Here is a 16,786-nt window from a genome sequence, read left to right as displayed (position 1 = left end):
TATATCCCAATATTTGCTCAATATATTGGTAATATTTTATTTTTATTATATTATTATTATTGCTATTAGAACTCTACGAAACACTCATCGTTGCGGCTGGTTCAAACGAACACCGGTGGCACGTAACACAAATTCAACAGTAATAAAAATAAATAGACACGAGAAAGTATGAGAACGGACAAGAATGACTAAGCACTTGATTGATAGGCTATACGAAAAAGTTCCGTCTTTAGTCGTCGATGAAACTCCGCGGCAACGATGGAAGGAGCCGATTTTAATATTCGTGGAACATGAATTGATATGAACGAATCAAATGCCATGAATGATTTTGTTCGTAAGGGCGCTGATAAATGAAAAATTTTCAGTGCTTTTTCCTAATCACTGGTTCGAAAGTTTAATTTTTCTCTTGTTTCTTGTTAATTTAGGAGGTGAAATGATCGCGGTGAATTGGTCGCGTTGCAACTTAAATTTCTGAGCTTAATAAGAACTTTTCTCTATGAATTGACTTGTCCATGGAAGGGCATGGTAGAATTTCCTCCATGATAGAATTAATCCCAGACAGAAGCACGATAGAATCGCCTATTTGAAACAGGTTCACAGATTTATTTCGATGAGGGACAAAAATTTTCGTGCCGTCAACATTTACAACCTTCTACGAGTTATGATATGAGTCGTCAGTGTCAAGATGGATTGCGAATAAAGCGTTCGAACAGTGAAGTTGCTGACAATAAAATACTACATCAAGATCGAGATTTACGTTTCAAAATATTAACACGCTTTAGTCGTTCATTGAGGGCAATCTTAAACTATTTTCCACGTATATAATTTGCGCAAGTTTAATAATCCGTGAAATTTATATGCGTATTAATAATAAATACTGACATGCATATTTGTTTTGTGATGCTCATCGTGCCTGCCTTAACTCATTTCGGTTTCATTGCAAAACCGAACGACAAGCCTGAACGTGTCTAAATTTGGAAAGACAGTATTTTAGAAGCCCAAAAGTCTCACATACCTCGTAAGTAACGCTTATGTCAGTGATATATTCTTTGCCTTGGGAAAATTTTCGAAATAACTCAGTTGTGAGGCCTTGTTGGCTTCAAGACGAGTATTTGCCGGTGAACAGCTGTGTATATACATAGAGGAGCGCCATCGCTGCATTGCTTGTTCTCACACATAAAATTAGCTGCTGATTGTGAATTTATCAGAAGAACTTTAATGCACGTGAATTGTAAAATGTTGTCGAAAACTCAGATATTTAGAAATTTAGTGATTTTTTGTCCCTGTTGTGCACTCGATTACGATTTTAGATTTTAATCTCTACATTTGAATTCGATTTGGATACGCTCCCTACTGAAACTTCTCCTACTTATTTTCGCTTAAAAGGTAATATGGGGATGGAAATAATTACTTTTCCCTGTGTCTTTCGCCCAGATTATGTTCTGCTCCAGAGCTGTACAATTATAATGTAATTTACCTTAATGTTCAGATTTAAAAAGCCATAATTCAGTGTAAGAAGTGTCGATTCTCTCGAATCAAGAACATTTATTTATAAATTCCACCCAAAATAAAATAAAAACAATATAACAATTTTGAGGATAAATACTACAATTCTGGCTAATGATTCCTAAGAAACTTTAATTCTAAGATAGCGCTTATTCGCTAGGGGGACATTCTCGGAGCCAAGTCAGCCCCATGAAAGCGCAGCAGTTGCTGCTCGTCTTGAGCTTCACTGCAGATATTTTTGACTGAGTGAGTCACATTCGTGGCGGCCGCGTCTCGGCCGGCCGCGGCCACGGTGAGGCCGGCGTCGCTCAGAGGACTCGATGAAGTGAGGCCTTGGAAGGCCGAGCGCCGTGACTGAAGCGGGGCGCTACTCACAGGCAGCTGAGGCGTATGGATTGTCACGGATGTGGTCCGAGGACAGCCTGATGATCTCTCCAGTTCTTCTGCGGCGTAAAAACGTTCGCGAATGAGACTCAAGTCGAAATTGTTGTGTATTCATCTTGAATGGAAATGGGCAATAGATAGTTGAGCTATCATTGAATGGATTTTGTAACCTCAGTCCTGTATAACACGAAAAGTTATATGGTCATTGCATAAATTATTAGTTTTAGTTGTGCAGTAAATCATTATTTTTTTGAGGCTATTATTATTGTTTTTATACAGGTTTATTCCAAATGATGGACCCAATTTAATAAATTCATATATATTTAGGTATATATTTAAATAATTTATACTCTAATATGTTGTAAATAAATACAAGGTGTTGTAAATAAATACAAATTTATTAAATTGTGGCAAATTGTGTGAAGATCACAAAGAATTGTGATGAATATTGTATCGTGTTGATGGAGACATAAGAATTCTGTTGTTGATTTCCCTTAAAATATATGGTTATTGATTTCTTATTTATGGTAATTGATGGTTATGGTTATTGCGGCAAATTGTGCGAAGATCAAAAAGAGCAGTGATGGATATTGTATCGTGTTTGATGGTGACATAAGAATTTTTTTGCTGACTTCCTTAAAATGTATGGTAATTGATTTTTTATTTATGCATCGATTTAAATAACAAGCAATGGCCTCTACATGTGACCCATAACTTCTAGTAATCCATAGGATTACTGATTTGATCTGATCTACTGATACTGATTACTGACAATTTCTGATTCATTTTACGTTAAAAATCAGCCCTCGCGAGTTAGGCTTGACATATTAATACAATTTAATAATGGGCCTAAATTATCTACCTATTTGATTCTTCACAAAAATAATATCAGTTTATTTTTATACGCATTAGCTGCAATATTTGCACAGTTGTTCACTTCATTTGGGCGGAGATTTCATATCGAGTTTGAATGTTTACGCTCGAAATCTAAGATTTGCATCAGGTCAATACATTATGGTGCTGATGCTGTCATGAATGCAAATAGCATAAACATCATCAAGTCAATGCTTATCTAGATGAATTGATAATAATTAACCAGTCAATTCTTAACTCAATACGAGTGACGAACATTGAGTTGTATGCACAGGTGGAAGAGAACAGGATGAACTGCTGCAATTTTTCACAGGATAATTTTTCGCATATTTACTCATGGTAAAGGTGGTGATCTCTGAACACCTTTGAACGTCATGAAGTATAATTGACATAATTTATAGTTTGGCTATACAATTTATTTGATTAGTCAATGTAATGATTCTAGATCATACCATCGTACATTGAACTTAAGGAATTGGCTCCCAGAAATAAATGAACATTTATAAAACTGGTGAAGTGTACCGTCGCACGTCATGATGGCACATTATTTTAGAACGATCTTTACTGATATTTAAATTTCTGGTTAATTAACAACTTTTCAGAAATTGAAATGTTTCTGTACCTTTTATTTTATTTATTTTCAATTATCGTGATGTCATGCAGGACAAATGAGGAGGGGACATCTTATGTTTAAAGATTTGATCCTTTGCTTTGAATTGCATTGATCATGAGAGACCTACTGCGGTGAATTATACACGTAAGGCCTCAACCTATAATAAATTCGTTCACAAGCGATGCTTATGATATAAAATGAAGATGTCAAGACTAATATTTAAATAAAAATTTAATAATCAACTCTGTTTGTGTATGCTTACCTAATTTAAGGAAAGAAGGCAAGTGTGCCGCTGTTTTGTTCCTGTGTTTGGCTGCTGCATGCAATTGTAGCATCGCTCCTGTACTGTCACCGCCTCTTGTTTTGTTTTCTCCACCGCCGCTCTTGGCGTCGTCGGTTTTTCTTGCATCAGCCGCTCCACCACCTCGGCATTTATCCATCTGGTGGGCCTGAGACAGATTGCTGAGCCTGTTCACATGCACTGGAATTGGGACAATAATCTTGTGGCCTCCTCCTCCCCCTACTCCTGCCCCACCACCGGCCCCCTTGGACCCTATGCCCCCTCCTCCCCCGGGGGCGCCGTTCACCAGGCCCGCCTTCACTCGCTTCCATTTCGCGCGTCGGTTCTGGAACCAGATCTTTACCTGCACCTGGAAAGCAAAAACTGGACAATGTTATTTCTACCCGAATTGTGGTGTAGATAGATATATATTTGATGAAATATGTTCATGTTCACAATTATTCATTTAACAAAATATATTTTATGTTAACCTGACTTATCGGAAAGAGAAAATAACTTTTATTCGTAAATAGTGCCTAAACTTACATTCAAAAATACCATCATTGTGATGATAGTATATATAATTAGGAGATAATTTAATTAGACTGTATCGGAGCGTCTTGTGGTATTTCTTGTTTGCATTCCATTGAACTATTTGTTGATTAAGACAACGTAAGTTCACGCATGCCAAAATTTATTATCTCCATCTTCATCACCCAAGGCTTTTATACAGACTCCATCTCTAAGATCCTCTTCTTGAATATATATACCACTTTTAGATGAATATTTCGTTTCAGCTTGTGAATTTTAAAATCCATTGCCACTGCTCAAAGCTGTCACGGGTTCAGTGTTCATTGGGAGCTTGCGCGTGATAAGTAGTAATTAGTAGTAAGTAGTAGTAAGTAGTAGTAAGTAGTAGTAAGTAGTAGTAAGTAGTAGTAAGTAGTAGTAAGTAGTAGGAAACCCACCCCAGAGAGTCTGCGCGATGTGAGATCGCTCGCTGAGCGTCAACCCACCTCACTGAGATGCAGGGTCTGTGCGATGTGTGATGGCTCACTGAGGGTCAACCCACCTCACTGAGATGCAGGGTCTGCGCGATGTGTGATCGCTCGCTGAGCGTCAATCCACCTCACTGAGATGCAGTGTCTGCGCGATGTGTGATGGCTCACTGAGGGTCAACCCACCTCACTGAGATGCAGGGTCTGCGCGATGTGTGATGGCTCACTGAGGGTCAACCCACCTCGCTGAGATGCAGGGTCTGCGTGATGTGTGATGGCTCACTGAGCGTCAACCCACCTCACTGAGATGCAGGGTCTGCGCGATGTGTGATCGCTCGCTGAGCGTCAAGTACTTCTTGGTCTGGAACTCGCGCTCGAGTTCCATGAGTTGCTCCGACGTGAAAGCCGTGCGTCGTCTTCTGTTCTTGCCACCGCCACCGCCGCCGCCACCGCCGCCGCCGCCTCGGTCCTGATCACCGCAGTGGATGTTATTGCTGGAGGCTGTCGATGAGCTGTCGATTGGTGCGGCCGTGCCTTGAATTCCTGTTAAATAATGGACAAGAAATGTTTTTTATTCAGAATTAAATTGTAAGAGTGTGCTGAAATCTATGAGAATGTTTATCTTACGTGAAATATTCATTCCGCACCAATGTGAGAATTAAAGGTTATCTCGAAATTTTATTAATGAGGCGTCGTAGAATTTTTGATCACCGAGAGTTAGTCCGTCATAATAATGAATTAATTGTTTATGGCCTCAAGCGATGTTTTTTAAAATCCGCATTGAAAGTAATAATTTTTAGAATGAAATAGCTGTGCACTTCATTCAACGAGTAATGCTGAGGTAAAAGCTTGGGATTCATCGATCATGACTTGTGAGTACAGACTTTGGTCAGTATACGTCACAACGCGATGGTACTGAATTGCTCCTTCTGCTGTAGGAAGACTAGCACCATATATTTTTATCTAAACATATGATTAATAAAATTAGTGAATGGATGAAATGTACGCACCTGATATTGAAATATCAGCATCCTCATCATCGTCATCATCGCTGTCCACAGGATCAATGTGTTGTTCATCCATCTCATCTGAAGAAGAGAGAACATCTGTTATGTAAACATCGTTTCTGAATAATTTCTGCGTTTCATTTTATAATTTTCTTACTGCTGGCATTTTTAGATAATGTAATTAGAGTAATCTTGAGTATTGTTACGATATGTTTTTGATCTTTTGAAGTATCGTACTCCCGTTTCAGTTATCTTGTTCGAGCAAAATTTATTAACTGCTACATTATTCACGATAAAGTCAGGTTTTGGCGTAACAACTGTGGCAGCCCGGACCAAATTGGAATATACGTAAAAAATGAGTGGAGTTATTCAATTTGAATCATTTTTGATACAATGCATAGCTCGATACCGACTTCGAGGGAAATGTACGACTTTGCCTGTCGTGATGTTAACTTGCGATGAATGATTCTCGCAATCAATGACACTTCGCCGTTATCCTTATTGCACTAGCAGCTTTTTGAATGAGCTTCTCATAGAGGCTTGTATTTACAGGTCGCACTGTTTGGTTTTCGTCGCCATGAACGCTGGCGCCTATTGACATAATCCTGCCATTACTGGCAGTCCCATCAAGACTTCTCATTACCACGGCCATTAGTTCTGTGCTCTACATCATTAGGCTAACAAATTGTTAACCCCTGTGAGTCTCTAGAAGCAAAGGGTTATGAAAAGCCTCTTTTCTTGGTTCGTCGTGGTGGTACAATTGGAGCATTACAATTAAATATATGTATCCACCAAACGTCCTACATATATCATGTACAAGACATTAATGTAATCGCACATAAACTATAATTTACTGCATTCTTTATCTTTAGGGTGTAGAGTGTACCATGAAATGTACGTTTTCATTTTTTTCTTCTTGCTCTCGATACGCAGAATGACATTCGTATTTTCCTAAATTTAAAATATCCTGCTGTTTTCTTGTAGAGCAATTTGTACGCTTAATTTTCTTCTTGTATACAAATTGTCCGGTGTCACTGCTAAATATATTTCATCACGTATTTTAGATTTATAATCGAATGATAAGATTATAGATGAAACTGCATTTGCTTTTGCAGCTCAAAAAGGGTAAGTTTAATTCAGATTAATGAATTCAAATATAAATTTTTTTAAACACTTACAAGTCTTGAAAATAGACCAGTTTGAAGTTATTTTAACAGGAGACATAGCTATATACGGTTACAAAGCAGTTTTTATTGACCATTCTCTCTCGTATCTGTTGTTTTAATTTGTGCTCATTTATGAACTCGTACCTACTATTTTTCAGACTATGAATTGATAGTGTATAGTCTGCATCATTTGGGGTAGTCTAATTCAATTACTTCAGAAAATTATTCAATTCAGCACGCATGATTTACTTAGGGCATTCTACGTCATTTGCATTCTACATATTTGATATAACATTGTTTGCATATTTGTTTAGTGATGCTCATCGTGCCTGCCTTAACTCATTTTGGTTTCATTGCAAAACCGAACGACAAGCCTGAAATGACAGGCTTTTCTTAACATGTACTGTATTATCCCGTCATTAGCTTCGCTTCAACGCTTCTATTTGACACCAATTACAGTTGCCTCTACCGTAACGCTTCGCTCCTGTCCGCCATAACAGAAAAAACTGACGACTTTGACAGCCCGATGATTCCCGGATCAAATTTCATTGAAACCTTGTTTCATACTCCGCTGACAACGGCGTCAAGCATGTTCCCCTAGGTTGCCCTGGATATAACTGTTATAAATAAGTTCCTTAGTGATTATATAATAGTTCTATAACAGTTATATCCAGGGCAACCTAGGGGAACATGCTTTATTGATACGCACGAGTTTTGACTGGCGTTTCTTTGTCCGGCGGTTACGTCGTCAGGTGTACGATGGCATTGCGTCGTCGCCTCATGAGAACGTTTAGGTTATTATCAGTCATGCGTGAATACGAGTGTAATGCGTGTAAATATGTAAACCTGCGTGATGCTGTGAATGGAATACACACTACATGCGGCACTGTGAAAAAATTTCCACGTAAGTTTCTTGAAAAGTCACTATCAACTAAATTTTTACTAGTATGAGTAAATATTTTTAGGGTTTCTTTAGGGTGTGTTTACTAAATTTTAAATGGTCGAATTAATTTAAACCGCCGACAACATTACATGAGAACATTACACAGGTGACTTCGTCAGTTACTTCTAACAAAATAGGAAAATTGTTCATGCCATATGTGAGTACTACGCAGTACAGACGGGAAATTAACTTTGTCGTTTGAATGACACATGCTACCGTCTGAGATCACATGTCACTAATCGCAAGGAAATTTTATACGGGCTATTATCTAAATTACGGAATCGCCAGCAAGTTATTTCATTCACTCATGCACTGAATGCCGTGTGAGTCATGCACCACTCATGATCAGTATCGCCGCTATACGTATCACCACTCATGATCCATATCACCACTGCATATCACCACTCATGATCCGTATCACCACTACGCATCACCACTCATGATCCGTATCACCACTACGCATCACCACTCATGATCCGTATCACCTTTACATATCACCACTCATGATCCGTATCACCACTACGTATCACCACTCATTATCCATATCACCACAACATATCACCACTCATGATCCGTATTACCACTTATAATCCATATCACCACTACGTATCACCACTCATGATCCGTATTACCACTTATAATCCATATCACCACTACGTATCACCACTCATGATCCGTATTACCACTTATAATCCGTATCACCACTACGTATCACCACGCATGATCCGTATCACCACTACGTATCACCACGCATGATCCGTATCACCACTACATATCATCACGCATAATCCGTATCACCACTACGTATCACCACTTATGATCCGTATCACCACTACGTATCACCACTCATGATCCATATCACCACTACGCTCTACTGCACACCGCGTAAGTGGGCAGCGCATGCGTCGGTGCGCGAGCATCAATCCATCACACCATGCATCACACAGGAGGTCATCACGAGTACCGGGCCATCAGAATCTTTAGACGCGGTCACCGCAAGTCTTTGAGCGGTCCATTACCAGCAGGAAGCATTAGCTTCCCCTACTTCTTCGCTCTCATCGTCGTAGTCCTACAACTGCGGCAATACAAACTTTTGCTTAGATGTCTGCGTGAAATAGTTTTGGATGAAAGTTAATGCTCTTTATCTAATTTTCTTTTACTTGGTAAAACAGACATTAAATTCTTATGTTATTCTATATTCACATAGGATAATATGAAAGTAGAAGATGGATTCTCTCAAATTTTACTTATTTACTCCACTTCTTCATTATTTTATATTATGGCTGTTGCCTCGTGTGCACCTTCTTTTCATACCTCAAATTTCTATAATTTAGTTATCTTCTCTTGTCTCCTTATGCCCCTTTTTCCCTCGTTTTTCCCTCCAAGTATCTGAACCTAAGTCCAGTTTGTTATTGTTTGTTAAAATTCTGGCAAACAAATAAATTTCTGGTATTTTTTCTGTACGTATACACTCTGTGAGGCCATATGATTTGCGTTTCGAACGGGAGCGGAACAAGGTACCATATCCACAGGAGGATACCATAATAACGAAATTGCATTAATGTTAATATGGTGCGAAAGAGAGTGGTACCATATGGTGATGAAATTGATCGGTAGAATTTTATCGGGAACGAAACCGGGCACCATAATGACATTAGGGTACAGTGACGATGAAACTGAACGGGTAATGATCAGGAGCATTTTGATCGGGAGTGGAGAAGCGTACCATGACGACCTTAGGGTACCAGGATGATGATAACGACCGATTGTACGAATCAATCACCCGTTATCTAAGCTAAGCAACTAATGTTCAGTCATGCATGCAGACACTGACCAGCAGCAGATGCTTGCATTTTCTATGCATGTTACTGTTGTGAGAGACCTTCCAACATATAATGGGTATCCACCAATTTTTGACACGATAATGAAAATGAAAACTATCTGGGGTCTAGGGTTTTCTTTCTAGAAGTTTTCTGGAATCTAGAAGTTTTATTTAGATCTTCAATATTTGCGTATCATATGTGAGAGTAAAAGGTAAGCCCTCAGCAATAAGACGCGCTAAAATCGGCTACAAACACAAACCTCACTCCCCTTGTCGGACGGCCTTCAACCACAATACAAACGCATGAACCAACCACGAGTACTGAGAAAAACGCTAGATTTCGTGGTGAAAAAATTGGTCTCCAGGTGCACTTTCGACAAGCGAAAACTCCTCGACGCCGCGAAACTCGGGTTTCCTGCCAAATGAAGTTTGTGCTTTTCACATATCCCAGTCCATTGGAAAATTCAAAGCGTCCCATTCGAAGTGCACTTCATCATAAGATATAAGCTAGGTAATCCGGTGCCCATGTCCACCTGAAATATCCACGAAATGAAAAATTGAAATCACATCCCAAATTCACTACCGGAAAAATAGCAAAATTTAATGAGGAGTTGACCAGCATTTATCCCAGCATTGTATCACGCAGAGAGTAAAACAAACAACCGAACTCAAGTCTTGATAATCAATAATGGGTCATTTCCTTGCCTAAAACATCGGTGCATCAGAGTTGAACAACCATGGGTGTCACAACCAAGTAAACTAGCATCAAATATTGACGCTAAAACCTATATGTTGGGCTAGCGTGCTCACACGCCACAAAAAGGAGTCCAAGAAACAGTCTCGCAGTAATTTAAATAAAATGAGTTAATTGAAGTATTGACTATCGTATTCTAATTCCAAAATTCAAAGGAAAATCACGTGCCAACATCTCCAACGCTGATCGATAAAAAAACGGGTACATATGTCACCAGCGTGAACGGCTATCTATATAGTCACCAGCGTGAACCTGACAACAAAAGACGGAAGTATGGTGCAGCTATATTACTAGTGCATGTACATTAACATCAATCTTTTAATGTAATCCAGATCACCTCAGTAGCCAGATAATGAAATTAAAGACCAAACGGCTTGAAAAATTACCTCTTTATCAATTGGGCTCCAGAAAAGCTTGAGCTAAAATTTCGACTCGTTATCTATCCGAGAATTAATGAAATTAATTTTTTTGGAGATCAGGTTTCGCAATGCTCATCGAATCTTCTATTCAGTTCAGTGCATCGTCGTTCGTGTCATCCATACTGCATCGTTTTGATTGAGTGACGAGCACCACACTGACGTATCAAATGGAGATGAATCATGTGCTTATGGAGCATTACCATTATAGGCAGAATAGAAGTCCATTACGCACTATCTGCTCCTAATGGATTACGTCTGTGATGACCAGCAATATTTCTGCCCTAGCCTTACCCTTAAATGGACTTTTAGTGATCGACTTGTCTCTGTGTATTTAAAAAATTTTGTGTTGCATTTTTTAAATCCCCATTTATGTCATATATAGGGTCTCCATAACCTCTCGTAATATCATAGAATGTTAATTAATAACAGAACTTGTAATCTTACATCTAAGATTAATCTAAGTTCTGGTTAATCTAAGATCTAAGATTAAATCGTACTTCTTCTTTTATCATATTTCTTTCGTGTGCTTGAAATAAATAGTTTAATCAGTTTGATTTCAAGTAATTAATTGAAGTAATTTAATAATCAAATTAGTAATTAATTTAATAATCAGATTAATAATTAATTTAATAATCAAGGTAATATTTAATTTGATAGAGTTGAATTAATTTCATTATTATTTTATATGCAATGTGCATGAAATGAAGAGCTCGGATAAAAACTGATTTTTAACCTGAATTGATTTGTCATTCATTCTTTAGTAATAGGTGCACATGTTGTCGGAAGTTGGTAACACCCCAAACTGCCTATAAATATTGAAAGAAATGGATAGAAATCCTGCGGATGAAAATTTGCTTCCGTGTGAAGAGTTTTATTAGCTCGAATTTTATTTAGTTATGGAATTTTCTAGGTTCCTACTGTATTTGTGTCTAATATATAAATAATACTTATCTCAACTAAAATGATTCACTTCGATTTGCCAGTTATTTGCCAGTCTGGAATCGAAAATGGTGAAGATTTTCTTTGATATTCTAGACATTATTTGAAATTTCTCCTTTGCTTACAATATACGAGGCATTCTTTATGTGCTAAATGTCACATATGTCTCCAACAATGGAGTAAAAATATTCTAATATTAATTACAAAGACCGGCCTTATAATTAACAACTCGTGTTCTAAGTTGTTCACAAGTTGTTTTCGTTCACTCCTCTAAGTTGTCGTTTACTAACGAATATTATATAGAGGAGCTCGTAATTAAGTGCGTGTGGGATAGCAAAACGATTTCCCAATTCTGAATAGTTACATCTAATGTTACTTGCGCAATGCTACTATTTATATCGATGTCATTTATTGATCCTTGCAACGTCTTTACGTTTAATAAAAATACGCTTACATATCATGTGCACCATTAATGCGCAGGTTCTTCTCGGCTTGTGGAACCTGAATTTTTTTAAATCTCGAGATAAATTGATACGTTTTTAACATTTTCTTTGGTGCAATGAAGATGCAATGATCTGCCAAGCAGCCGGTACGCTGGAAATAAAGTTTTAACTTGAAAATTATCGGGAATATTCGTTTCCGGTGTGCGCACGATAGACACTTTTGGACTCGTCTCTTAATATGCCCAGCCTATGTATCTTAATCCAGTATTCCTGCGAGTGTAAACAGTCGCGTTACGTCAGTGTTATGGCAAGTGTAAACAGTCGCGCTACTTCAGTGTTATGGCAAGTGTAAACAGTCGCGCTACTTCAGTGTTAATTATGGTAAGGGTATTATTGCAGATTAACTACATCCAAAAAAAAGGGTGTTTTTTTTTAATTATATGTTTTTTGGGGTGTAGATTACGAATCTGAAATCCATTTTTGGCGGTCGGCATCGGAAAACCGATTTTTTTCGCGACTTACTAACATGGGGGTTACGTAACTTACGTTACCTCACCCTTTTTTTTGGATGTAGTTAATCTGCAATAATACCATGGTAAGTGTAGGCAGTCACGTTATTTCAGTGTTATGGCAAGTGTAGGCAGCTATATACTGTCACCTATCGATGAAATGCACAACAAGTTTTCTCTCAATAATTTGGTAAGTTATACGTTTTTTGCATAATTACCATGTAAATTTGTTTTATTGGATGTTTTTTATGCTTTAAATTTTCAATTGCGTATTAAGTTCCCTCCACATTCACAGCAAGTTGAAGGCTGAAATGAAAATGAACGCCAAAATAGCAGAAATATGCAATTTTAAGATACTGATGGAGTTGTTAGATATATAAACCAAAATTTGAACTGGGTTACAAATTTATAAATTGTAAATCAGTTCCTTCTAAGCCAGTATCCTATATAACTATAACTATAACTAAAATTCTTCAGTTAGTGTGGGGTGAGGTTCTTTGCTTGGCTTCGCAAATGCATCCACACACAATGCTGCGCAACTGAGAAAATTATTCATAGAATAGAATAGAAGTGTCGGCATTGAAGAAATAGGCCCATGGCCTGTTGCCGATTCTTGAACTTTTCGTGACTTGATTCACAAGGGATCCGGCCTTTGGAACCCGATCTTTCCATAACTGACGATTGACTGAGATAGCTGCTGGACTTAATTATTGCCTGGTCCGTAATTTGCTAGGCATTTTAAGACTGAACATATGTTCCTGCATAGCTTCATTCATTATGAATGATATTCAGCTGAAATGGTACTTCGCAATAGACTTTGCTGCCTTACGTATAAATGACGTATGCATATGCTATATAGGTACTGCTCTGAAGCAAAGACTGGCGATGAGAGCGGTACTATGACGCACGCTATGGTACCGCGCTGTACCAAAGACTGGCGACAATGAACAGTACCATTACGTATGCTATATATGGTACCGCTCGATCTGTACCAAAGACTGGCGGCAATTAGCGGTACCTTTAATTAAGCACGGTATAGTCTGGGCCACTCGATCTGCATCATGGTAGCATCATGCTATGGCACCATGTTTCGTGATTTGGTACACTCTGGGCCAAAGACGACATTCCAATAGCCAACACTTTACCGAAACAGTGCTGCATATATAGGACCTGCATTAATCACGCAAATCCATGGTTTGCACAATTATATCCGAAATTTTAAATTTAAAATGGCGGATAGATTAAGACATCATATCAAACAGAAACAAACATAGGCGCAGAGTTGTTTGTTTGCAGCTAATTTTGCTACATGCACAGAATTATCTGAGTTTACTATATCACTTCCATGGCAGCAAGTATATTATCGATAAGAATTTTTCCTTGTTCTTTGCATGTGATAAAAAAGCCCATTGTTTTCTTTTAATCTACTTCAGTTTGAACTTTCAGAAATAGCTAGATATTTATTGTAAATTTGTATAAGAAAATGAAATAATTATCGAATTGCGCGTCATTGACGTAAAATTTACGTCAATGTTACATGATACGAAATAGCAACACCTCTGGTCATAAAAAAAATCTATTGATCAGCAGCTTCAAATTGTTCACGCAATTGACGATTTATATATAATTACTAACCAATGATAGAAATCTATCATGCACGTACTTGACCTTTATTAAAAATAGCTGTAAGAGGCAGTTAAATTTTATTTTGTTTCTTGCAAGTTCGTTATATTATCTTTATTTACATTCGGGAATAAGCAAATTTTTGTAGCAGCTTCGAAGTTTACATGTGGGAGAATTAATGATGGCACTTTATACGAAGAGGCTTTAAATCGGGATATAATATGGATATTTAGTGTAAGATACATTAAATTGTTACTAGCTCTAAATCTAGGCATTCTTGTTCATATTATTTTACCACTCACTTGATTTGCTGTGCTCTTTGTACTCTGATTCCGTCGTCATTCCGCCCTCTTCGAGACCTGAACTAGAGAAAGGTGACAAATCAGACACGGAATCCGTGTTGTACGATGTCCGAAGCATGGAATTTCTTGAATTTTCCGCTGCCGACCCTGGAGGAGATCTTCCGAACAGTCCTGTACTGGCTGCCGAGCTGAAATCTTTCATGTGGTAAAAAGACGGGCTGATGGACGGGTGAATGTGACTAGGGAACCCGTTGTTAAACGGGCCCGGGAGACCACTGAATGAGACTCCCCCCATCGCGGGATTTAAATTTGGAGGGAAAGAATACGGGGAAGAAAGTCCCGGATGCTGGCCATAGAATGGCGGTATTCCCACAGCAGCTACTCCGCCAGAAAGGAAACAGGAGTTGTACAGGTGAGGGAGAGCTAAATTCTGGGATATTTGGGACAACTGACGAGAAATATCAAGCATGTGGCTTGACGCCAGAGCGCCTGAATTTGTGTCGTAATCGAACGGAGACAGCGGACCGAAGTTCCTGTTGGTCTTGGGACGGTTTTCTTGCCCTCCGGAGATTGTGAGGAGATACTCCATTGCGAAGCTCTTGGTTTTGGCACCAACGCGCGTGGTCGGGGACTTTGGAGGAGAATCGCAGATTTCCGTTGAGGCGATCATAGTGATGGAGTTGAATTAATCGATCGACGATCAAGATCTTGCTGGTCAATTCGAACTTGAAGGATACGAACACACTTTTTTTCTTCCACGCCTAACTAGTGTGGCTTGAATTTTCTTTCTGAATGTGATGTACAGTGCAGTAATTCACAATTTCTATTTAAAACTTACTGGACTGAAGGTCCTGTCCATCTTTTCCTTGGAATCCTAATCTTTAACTTGGTCCTATAATGTTTCTAGAAAATTGCGAAAAAAATAACGATTTTTACAAACAAATCTAAAGGTTTGTCTGAATATATTTGAATAAATGAATTAGAACTAGAATAAATTAGAAAATAATGTCGTTTAATCGATATTAATATCGACAGTAATTAATAATATCGATAATAAAATAGTTTTTTTTCTGTGCAAGCACATTCTTTATAATTCACCACCTCAAATGCACATAACTCATCTGCCGTTGATGCTCTTGAAAGTTTTTTGTTTATTAAAATTTTTGTTAACAAAAATTGGGGCCGGAATGCGCCAAACGTTTCATTTGAGGAGATATTGGGCTATTGACAAGCACTCACTTCAGCAGACATAAAATAAATAGTCTCATGTGTCAGGTAATTAAACTTACGTATGCACTGTAAGAAATTCGTAATTATTGGCTGTTATGCAATGATTGTTCGCTAAAGCTATCAATTTAATGCAACGAAGAACATATTTTTTCATTATGCTTGTTCTATATAATTTGGCCCGGAGAAAATAGCAGTCAATCACATTATAATGCTCTATAAGATATCAAAGAATTATATTACGCGAAAAGAACCTTTCAACACCCTGAAGAGCAACGAGAAACAGTTGCATACAATGTCTTCCCATTTCATAACCAGCACTTGCTCGAATTATACAACTGTATTCACCGACGAATTATATCTTGGTCTTGGTAATCTTGGTATTCAACAGTATTCACCGGCAAATTATACAACTGTATTCACCGGCGAATTATACAACTGTATTCACCGGCGAATTATATATTGGTCTTGGTAATCTTGGTATTCAACAGTATTCACCGGCGAATTATACAACTGTATTCACCGGCGAATTATATATTGGTCTTGGTAATCTTGGTATTCAACAGTATTCACTGGCGAATTATACAACTGTATTCACCGGCGAATTATACAACTGTATTCACCGGCGAATTATACAACTGTATTCACCAGCAAATTATACAATTGTATTCACCGGCCACACAGAGGCAGTTAGCTGCGCACCACGCACTTCGTGTCCCGACACTGAGCGGCCGCTGCCCTCGCGTCGAGTGCGGCTGACCTGGGACGTAGAGGGCGGAGTTACCCTCTCTGGGCAGGCCTGTGCTCGAGGTTATGTCGCTACTTCAGGCGGAGCTTTGGTCGCTCCCCCACCGGCATAGGAGGGATGTGGACCATCGCGGGCGGTCTTTCTTCTGACATAAAGTTTTCTTCCATAGGTACGAGTGTTATTTGATAATTGAACCATACGATGCTCGCTGTGACCATGTTGATCGTGAT

At 38.4% G+C, this 16,786-nt stretch overlaps 1 protein-coding gene across 1 annotated transcript; it reads right to left on the bottom strand.

The window, feature by feature from the left end:
• Positions 1-1,397: 1,397 nt before the first annotated feature.
• LOC108678873 (homeobox protein GBX-1) lies at positions 1,398-15,327 on the bottom strand. The gene is made up of 6 exons (XM_047882281.1): positions 14,582-15,327; positions 5,665-5,742; positions 4,953-5,197; positions 3,936-4,026; positions 3,639-3,896; positions 1,398-1,949 (listed from the first exon to the last, which is right to left on the bottom strand). The coding sequence occupies exons 1-6, from the start codon at positions 15,249-15,251 to the stop codon at positions 1,663-1,665; spliced, it is 1,629 nt and encodes a 542-aa protein (XP_047738237.1). The 5' UTR covers positions 15,252-15,327; the 3' UTR covers positions 1,398-1,662.
• Positions 15,328-16,786: the final 1,459 nt, after the last annotated feature.

The sequence above is a fragment of the Hyalella azteca genome, unplaced genomic scaffold, assembly GCF_000764305.2.
Source record: "Hyalella azteca isolate HAZT.00-mixed unplaced genomic scaffold, Hazt_2.0.2 contig10088, whole genome shotgun sequence".
Taxonomy (NCBI): Eukaryota; Metazoa; Arthropoda; class Malacostraca; order Amphipoda; family Hyalellidae; genus Hyalella; species Hyalella azteca.
The sequence above is the reverse complement of the archived record's forward strand: the minus strand, read 5'-3'. Positions and strand labels throughout refer to the sequence as shown.